The sequence below is a fragment of the Acomys minous genome (assembly GCF_964271855.1).
Source record: "Acomys minous genome assembly, chromosome: 6".
NCBI lineage: Eukaryota > Metazoa > Chordata > Mammalia > Rodentia > Muridae > Acomys > Acomys minous.
In genome coordinates, this window is record NC_140487.1 from 118,431,225 (window position 1) to 118,440,214 (window position 8,990).

Genomic DNA, 8,990 nt, shown 5'->3' on the forward strand with positions numbered 1-8,990 from the left:
AACCGGGCCACACATGTTCCAGAGCAGCCTGGGCCACAGAGTGAGACTATTAACTACAGCAAACAAAGTGAAACAAAACTACTCTGAATAGGCCAGGTGTTGGGGTGGAATGGGGTGGGGTGCTCCTTGCACTGACAAACCTGGAGTGGGGCAGGTGGGCATGAATGGGGAGCCCTGGCCTGGCTTGTTAACCATCCAGGGGCTGAACTCCAGAGGGGCGGGGGAGGGGGGCAGGTGGAGAACGGCTTGGGCCCTGGGGCCCTCCCTGTCCCTTTGATCCCAGGGTGTCCCTGCCCTTTGAGCCCTGCAACTGGGGCCTGGCGCACTGGCCGGGTTAGCTTTCTCAATAGGCGGCATGCTGCGGCTACTGGCATCTAGCTGTGCCCGGGGCCCAGGGTCCGGGGTGGCCACGTGGCGTTCCTCTGTGGGGCTCTTCCGTCCTGAGTGCCTGGGGATCCGCCAGGCTTCAGATGCCCCCTCTCACCAGTCCCCCAGCTCTGAGTCATTGGTACAGCCGGTGGGTGTCTGCTCCATGATGCAACTGCCCCTGCAGTCCTCCCCCGAGGGACTGGACGCCGCCTTCATCGGTGTGCCTCTGGACACGGGGACTTCAAACCGGCCCGGGGCAAGGTAAGGCCGAAGCATCTGGGCTTGGGGACGTGTGGCTGGGCTGAGTGTAGCAGCCAGAAGCACAGAAGGCACGTGGGCTTGCACCTTTTTTATCCAGGTCATTTTGAGATCAGGGCAGGCCTTGGAGAAAGTGATTTCTCTCTTCCCTCAAGCAACGCCAAGGGCTTAACACAGGGTTCAAAGGCCAGCCGTGATATCTCAGGGTCATCAGTGGTCAAGAACGGCTTGAGTTTACTCTTGTAACCTCCGGACGCCTGGACAGCGCTCAGAAAGGTCAGCCTGTGCTCCAATAGCAAGTCAGGAGAGTTTCTAGAACCCGGGATGGTAGGTGTGCACACACTCCTAGTCCCATCCCAGGGACCACTGGTTTGAGAACAGAAGTTGGGGGGCCCTTCCTCAATCCTCTAGCTAGCAAAGTCAAAGAGACATAGAATCTATTTTCCTAATTAGTAAGCATCAGCAGTTTCTGCTTAAGCTCATTACATCTGACTGGGTTGGTCTGAATTTTAAAAGCTGTCATTAAATGTCAAGGAACCCTGGTGGCGCACGCATGCCTTTAATCCCAGCACTCAGGAGGCAGAGGCAGGTGGATTCCTGTGAGTTTAAGGCCAGCCTGGTCTACAATGCGCGTCTATGACAGCCAAGAAAATAAATAAATAAATAAAAAGTCAAGGAACCCATGATGATTTTGCAAAAATGACCTGGTTTAATTCTTACAACTACACCATGAAATAAATAACGGCATCATTAGTTTAAAGAGCTGGGAACAGAAACTCAGATTAAGGAATTATCTTGTCTTCTAATAAATTGGTGGGGAGTGGGCTCTTGAATCAGGGGTGGAGGGGTGTAGCTGAGCGATAAAAGTCCCATTCCGTGTGCGATGCCCCTGGTTAGATCTCCAGCAATGGACAGGCAAACAGACAAAGAACAAAATGGGGTGTGTATCACGTGCTGGTACTTTAAAAAAAAAAAGATTTATTTATTTATTTATTATTATGTACAGTGCTTTGCCGGCATGTACACCTGCAGGCCAGGAGAGGGCGTCAGATCACATTATAGATGGTTGTGAGCCACCATGTGGTTGCTGGGAATTGAACTCAAGACCTCTGAAGAGCAGACAGTACTCTTAACCTCTGAGCCATCTCTCCAGCCCCGTGCTGGTACTTTTAAAACAGTAAAAAAAAATTTTTTTGGTGTCTTTTTTTCAAGACAGGGTTTCTCCGTGTAGCCCTGGGTATCCTGGAACTTACTCTGTAGACCAGGCTGACTGCAAACTCACAGAGATCTGCCTGTCTCTGCCTCCAAAGTGCTGGGATTTTTTTTTTTAAGACCAGGCTGGCCTTGAACTCACAGCAAATTGTGAGTTCTGCCTCTGCTTCTTGAGTGCTGGGATTAAAGGCGTGTGCCACCATGCCCGGCTAATATATCTATTTTTATGTTATGTGCACACATGTTCTTGCTTGCATGTATGTTTGCACCCCACATCTCTGCCTGGTGCCGACTAGCCAGGAAGGGGCTGTGTTACCCTGTTGGATCCTCTGAGAACTGGAGTCAAGGGCGATTGTGAGCTGCTATGTGCATGCTGGAAACCAAACCCAGATCTTCTGCAAGAGCAGCCAGTGCTCCTAACTGTTCAACCATCTCTCCAGGCCTTTAAAAAATGTTTGCCAGGCATGATGGCACATGCCTTTAATCCCAGCACTTGGAAGGCAGAGGCAGGTAGATCGCTGTGAGTTCGAGGCCAGCCTGGTCTACTAAGAGAGTCCAGAACAGCCAAGGCTACACAGAGAGACCCTGTCTCGGGGGAAAAAAATGTTTACTTCATATGTGTGCTCATGCGCTTACATGCGAGTAAAGGCTGGAGGACAGCCCACTGAGTCATCTTCCTGTATAACTGTCCACCTTGTTTGAGACGGACTCTCTCAGTGGACTCTCTCAGATCACTGAGGAGGCTACAGCGATGCCACAGAGACTTTACCGACACTCCAGTCCAGATTCCCAGGGCTGGGATTCTGAATGGGTGCCACCACACCTGGCGGTTACCTATGGGTCCTACCTAGGGCTCAAACCTGGATCCTTCCCCTCACATGGCAAGTGCTTAAACTGACTGCGCCTTCCTTGTACTAAAAACAATAATCAGCCTCAGATACTATGTTCCGGCAGTGGACAACTAATAAACTGAATATGATCAGAAATAGTTAGCCTGCTGTGATCGTGGCATGTTGGTAATCCCAGCACTCAGGAGGCTGAGGCAGGAGGGTTGAGCTTTTGAGGTGATCTTGGGCTACGCAGTGAGATTGGATCAGCTTGGCCTTTATCACCAGACCCGGTAAAACAAACAATAAAAAAAGGCTCAAATACACATAGATGAGTGGTTCTCAGCCGGTCTTGTTTTATACCCAGTGGTGATATCTGTTAACAGCCAGACCGCTGTACTTTTTTTGCTGGGTGCAGGTTGGGGGAATAGGTACTCTTGACTGCCGTTGGTTACAGACTGAAAAGGCAATCAGACAGCACAGTCTGTCCCAAAATGTTAAGAGTTGAGAGAGAAGCACCATTGCACTGAGAGCCTTCAGAGCTCTGTAGCGGCTGGACACGGAGCTGGTTCTTCCCCTCCAGATTTGGACCCCGTCGCATCAGGGAGGAATCGATGATGCTGGGAGCTGTCAATCCGAGCACGGGAGCCCTCCCCTTCCAGTGCCTCAGGCTTGCGGACCTAGGCAACGTCAACGTCAATCTTTACAACCTCCAGGACAGCTGCCGGCTAATTCGAGAGGCCTTTCACAACGTCGTGGCAGCTGGCTGCGTTCCTCTGACCTTGGGTAAAGGCTGCCGCCGGAAGGGCAAGTGTAGCCTTTTGATGGTGGTGGGGGAGGGCAGTTATTCCATATAGGCCTATGAAGAGCTATTTCTCCCGGGGAAGCTACTGTGAACATGAATACAGAGGGAAAGAGAACTTCAGTTCACTCATTTTAATCTCAGGGGAGAGGAGACTTAACATTTTGGTTTGCCTGGCAATGGAGGATACATTGTAAGACCCTGTCTCACAAACAAAACAACAATAGCACAGCAACCACAAGAAGAGAACTGGTTTACTAGGGTAAGGCCACTGAGGCATTTGCCTTGAGGCAGAAAAACAATCAACAGTTAAGATTGATAAACTAGGATAGGAGAGGCAGAGGCAGTTGGATCGCTGTGAGTTCGAGGCCAGCCTGGTCTACAAAGTGAACCCAGGACAGCCAAGGCTACACAGAGAAACCCTGTCTCGAAAAACAAACAAACAAACAAACAAACAACAACAAAACAAAACAAAAACAAAATAAACAAATAAATAAATAAATAAATGAACTAGAATAAGTAACCTAGTCCCTGCCTTTGCTTTAAGCCCCGGCTTGACTAGGAGAATTCATTACTGATTTTGTTGTTCATCAAAGAATTTCTTTGTTTTTGCATTGATTTCCAAAACTATTATCATTTACAGTAGTATATATCTTAATTAAGTTGTAGGGTTTTTTTTTCTTCTTTCAACTGTTCTCTTTGCATGTATGACACACACCTCACCACTTCCAACCCTTCAACTTAAACCTGGCTCACACCTTCCTTACCCTCCTCCCAGGGCCCCATCCCAGACCTGTCACCCTCCTCCCTGCCCTCCACCTCAGACCTGTCACCCTCCTCCCTGCCCTCTACCCCAGACTTGTCACCTTCCTCCATGCCCTCTACCCCAGACTTGTCACCTTCCTCCACGCCCTCTACCCCAGACCTAGAGAAGGCTATCAACAGGGGCTCAGTTTTACAAACAAAAATGTTTTTAGTGAATGTGAGAAGTGCAAGAGTGTCATTTGTTTGTTCCTCACTTTTTCCTTTAATTTTTTTTTTTTTAATTTTAGTTTTTTGAGACAGGGTCTCTCTGTGTTAGCCTTGGCTGTCCTAGACTCACTTTGTAGACCAGGTTGGCCTCAAACTCACATCAATCGGCTTGCCTCTGCTTCCTGAGGGCTGGGATTAAAGGCCTATGCCATTATGCCTGGCTTTTCTTTTTTCTTTTTCTTTTCTTTTTTTTTGGGTTTTTCGAGACAAGGTTTCTCTGTGTAGTCTTGCCTGTCCTGGACTAACTTTGTAGACCAGGCTAGCCTCGAACTTACAGTGATCCGCCTGCCTTTGCCTCCTGAGTGCTGGGATTAAAGGCATGCGCCACCACCACCTGGCCACCTGGCTTTTCTTACATTGATTTATTAGTGTGTGACCATGCACACATGTGTTACAGTATACATATAGAGGTCAGAATATAACTTTTGGTCATTGTTGTCTCCTTCTACCATGTGGGTCCTGGGGGTCAAACACAGGTCACTAGGCTTGGCAGCAAGCACCTTTACCAGCTGATCCATCTTGCCTGCCCTCCAGAGGGTGTACTGAACTGGTCAGGATTTGTATCAGTCTATAGGGCAGTGGTTTGCTTTTCCTCTCTACTTCTTTGATTCTCAACTGTAAACATCATGAGAGGGACTTTATTATTATTATTATTATTATTATTATTATTATTATTATTTTTTTTTTTTTTTTTTTTTAGTTTTTCGAGACAGGGTTTCTCTGTGTATATCCCTGGCTGTCCTGGACTGGCTTTGTAGACCAGGCTGGCCTTGAACTCACAGGGATCCACCTGCCTCTGCCTCCGAAGTGCTGGGATTAAAAGCGTGTGTCACCACGCCTGGCTGAGGGGCTTTATTATTATTATTCCTGTTAATTTTGGTCAGTCAGTTTGGGTGGCCTAGCTACCAGTGTGGCAGCAGTAGGGAGGGAGGCTTCAGGGTGCCAGTTTTGACATCTTAACCCAGCTCTCACAAGCTGCCTCACAGGTGCTTGTGGCTGGGTGCTTGGCTCCTCTGCCAACAGGTAGAGTGACAATGCCTATCTCACTGCATTTGGTGTGGGGTGTGTAGTTAACAAGCACATCCTTCTGCTCGGATATCTGAAGCTTCAATAAAACTCAGCTATGAGGGGCCGGGCATGAGTCCAGGACAGCCAAGGCTACGCAGAGAGACGCAAAAAAAAAAAAAAAAAACCAAAAACAAACAAACAACAACAACAACAACAATAAAACAAAAACAACAACAACAAAAAACAACCAACTCAGCTATGGTTACTATTAATAAGTATCAATGCTGGGCTGGAGAGATGGCTCAGAGGTTAAGAGCACCGGCTGGTCTTCCAAGGGCCCTGAGTTCAATTCCCAGCAACCACATGATGCCTCTCAACCATCTATAATGAGATCTGGTGTCCTCTTCTGGTGTGCATGTGTACATTCAGGCAGAATACTACACAAATAAATAAAATTTAAAAATATGAGTATCAATGCTAATCCTGATTGAGCAGCCTGTACTGCTCCATAGGGTAGTCTGTAATCCTACTTATTCCTGAGACTAAGGCAGGGAGACCACAAGTTCAAAGCCAGTCTGGACTGCAGAGTGAGGGTCCTGGGGCTAGCCTGGGCAACTTAGTGAGATGCTGTCACAAGATGATGATGAAGAAGAAGAAGAAGAAGAAGAAGAAGAAGAAGAAGAAGAAGAAGAAGGCAGTACCATCAAAGAGCACCATGCCACCATACCTAGATATATACAAGCAACACTAGATGGATAAAACAATGACAAGACTTCTCTATGGTATGGCTAAGGGGAAGGTTTTTATTGTAGAGGAGAGAGAAGAGAGAGAGGAGAGAGAGAGAGAGAGAGAGAGAGAGAGAGAGAGAGAGAGAGAGAGAAAAGAGAGAGAGAGAGAGAGAGAGAGAGAGAGAGAGAGAGGAGAGAGAGAGAGAAGTGGGAAGAACAAACAGCCAGAGACATCTGGAAGAGTCTAGAACAGAGATAAAAATAAGTCTGAGAAGACTGAACATGGCCTGTAGAGAGAAGGGGAGGAGGAAAACAAAGAGGAGGAGGAGGGTAGCTAAAGAACCAGCAGGGTTGTCAGGAGAGTGAGCAGCTGGGGGAGGGAAGCCCATGAGCTGGAGGACTCTAGGGGAGGGGAGCAGGTGATGGTATCACGAACCCTGAAATGTGTTCCAGGCATCTGTGACACGGAGGGAGGCTGGAGGCCAGCACGGGCTTTGGCATGCTAATAGGCACCACCCACGGCCACTTGTGCCTTCTGCCAGTCATAAGGGAAATGGCTCCTCTTGGTAGAGAGGAACCAGCTTTACAAGTTCCCGAGGGATGCTGGCTTTTGTCTCGGCACCAGAATTTGGGGAAATGGAGTTTCCTTTGCAGAGAGAAGCAAACAAACAAATGAGGAGATTGGCGTGACAGTCCTCCTGCCTGGCATGCGTGGGTTAGTGTCTGAGATTAAAAAAAAAACGAAGCAACAACAATAACAACAACAACAACAACAACAACAACAGCAACAACAAAAAACCCAGGTGTGGTGGCGCATGCCTTTAATTGGAGCACCCAGGAGGCAGAGGCAGATGGATCTCTGTGAGTTCGAGGCCAGCCTGGTCTACAAAGTGAGTTTAGGACAGCCAAGGCTAACACAGAGAGACCCTGTCTCAAAAAACAAAACAACAACCACAAAAATAAATAGGGTAGCCGTTAAACATAGGTTAAAATGAACTGAAATATGGGTCTGCAGAGATGAGTCGGTACTTAACAGCTCTGGCAGTTCTTGCAGACGATTCAGGTTCAAATCCCAGCTCACTGTCATTCGTATCTCCAGTTCTGATCTCTGAGGGCCCAAGGCATGAACGAGGTGCAGAGGCATACATGCAGGTAAAACACTCAAACACATAAATTAAAAATAAATAAACTGGGCATGGTGGTCAGGCCTTTAATCGCAGTACTCGGGAGGTAGAGACAGGCGCATCTCTGTGACTTTGAGGCCAGCCTGGTCTACAAAGAGAGTTCCAGGATAGCCAGGGCTATTACACAGATAAACCCTGTCTTGAAAAACAAAACAAAACACCAAAAAAAAAAAAAAAAACCCTCAAAATCACCCCCCCCCAGGGTTTCTCTGTGTAGCCTTGGCTGTCCTAGAACTCCCTCTGTAGACCAGGCTGGCCTCGAACTCACAGAGAAAAATAAATAAATTTTTTTTTCCAGGAATTATTTACTTGTGTATACAGTGCTCTGCCTTCATGTAACACCTGCAGGCCAGAAGAGGGCACCAAATCTCATTATAGATGGTTGTGAACCACCATGTGCTGGGAATTGAACTCAAGACCTCTGGAAGAGCAGCCAATGCTCTTAACCTCTGAGCCATCTCTCCAACCCCAAATAAATAAATCTTTTTTTTTTTGAGACAGAGAATAAATAAATCTTTACAAAAGAATTAAAGTAAAACATTTGCGTCTTAGAGATGACTCCATGTGTAAAAGTGCTTGCCGGGCAAGCCTAATGACCTGAATTTGATCCCTAAAACATACTGTAGGAGGATCGTCCTCGGATTGCCCCACATAGGCCATTAGTCATACACATCACAGACACACAGAAATAAAAATTAAAGAAAAAAAATGTAACGTAGGGTCTTCAGCTGCCGTTATCAGGCAATGCAGGGATACGCTGTTCACACCCTCCCTCACAGGGAGATGTGTAGGACAGGGTTGTTTTGTTGGACAACTCATAAGCCTTGACTTATGTAATTCCCCCTCATGAGTCTCGTGTGCAAGTGAGTACAGGTGCCCGTGAGGGCCAGAGGTGTTGGTTCAGCTGGAGTTGGAGTTCTCGATGGTTTGCAAGCTGTCTGACATGTGATGAGTGTAGGACAGTCCGTGCTCGAGCCATCTCTCCAGCTCCAGACTGCTTTTAAACAGCAGGGGTGGGGGATGTGGCACTTTGCTTTTAAAATGCCGCCCAGGGCCATTTAGCAGTGGACCCAGCTCTGTAGTGTATCCAAAAGGGTGTCAGCGTCCGGGAGCTTCAGGATTGTTGCACGGGAAGGTCTTGCTCCTGTTTGTAGGCGTCTGCTGTTTTTTCTTCGCAGGTGGAGACCACACAATCACATATCCCATACTGCAAGCGGTGGCAAAGAAGTAAGTCTCTCAAAGTCACAACCTTCTGGAGCTAGGGTGCAGTTGCTCCTGGGCGACACTGAGTGATCTCTGTGGGCTCAGGTTATGGAAGGGTTAGTGAGAATTCCCCCACTGAGTTGTTTCTATGGCTCAGACCTAAGGCGAGACACCGGGTGTTTCTGTCAGTCATCAGCTTGGCGCCCTTTCCCGTGGCCCACATCCGCTGTGGTGCACACACTCTGCATTTGCAGCCAGCCTCTGAATTGGGACATGAGTCCCGAGTGAGACACACAACCTCAGCTCTTTGCAAGCCAAATACAAATATTGACAAATACAGATTCCTTTCTTGCCTGAACAACAAAAC

General features: G+C 47.8%; 1 protein-coding gene across 1 annotated transcript in view; it reads left to right on the forward strand.

Annotated features, from left to right (window-relative positions):
* Positions 1–301: 301 nt before the first annotated feature.
* Positions 302–8,990, forward strand: part of AGMAT (agmatinase (putative)) — a 14,506-nt gene continuing 5,817 nt past the window's right edge. Inside the window, exons 1-3 of the mRNA XM_084784924.1 lie at positions 302–630; positions 3,250–3,452; positions 8,599–8,647. Of these exons, the coding sequence (XP_084641050.1) occupies positions 356–630; positions 3,250–3,452; positions 8,599–8,647 (527 nt within the window). The 5' untranslated portion in view covers positions 302–355. The remainder of the gene's footprint in view (positions 631–3,249; positions 3,453–8,598; positions 8,648–8,990) is intronic.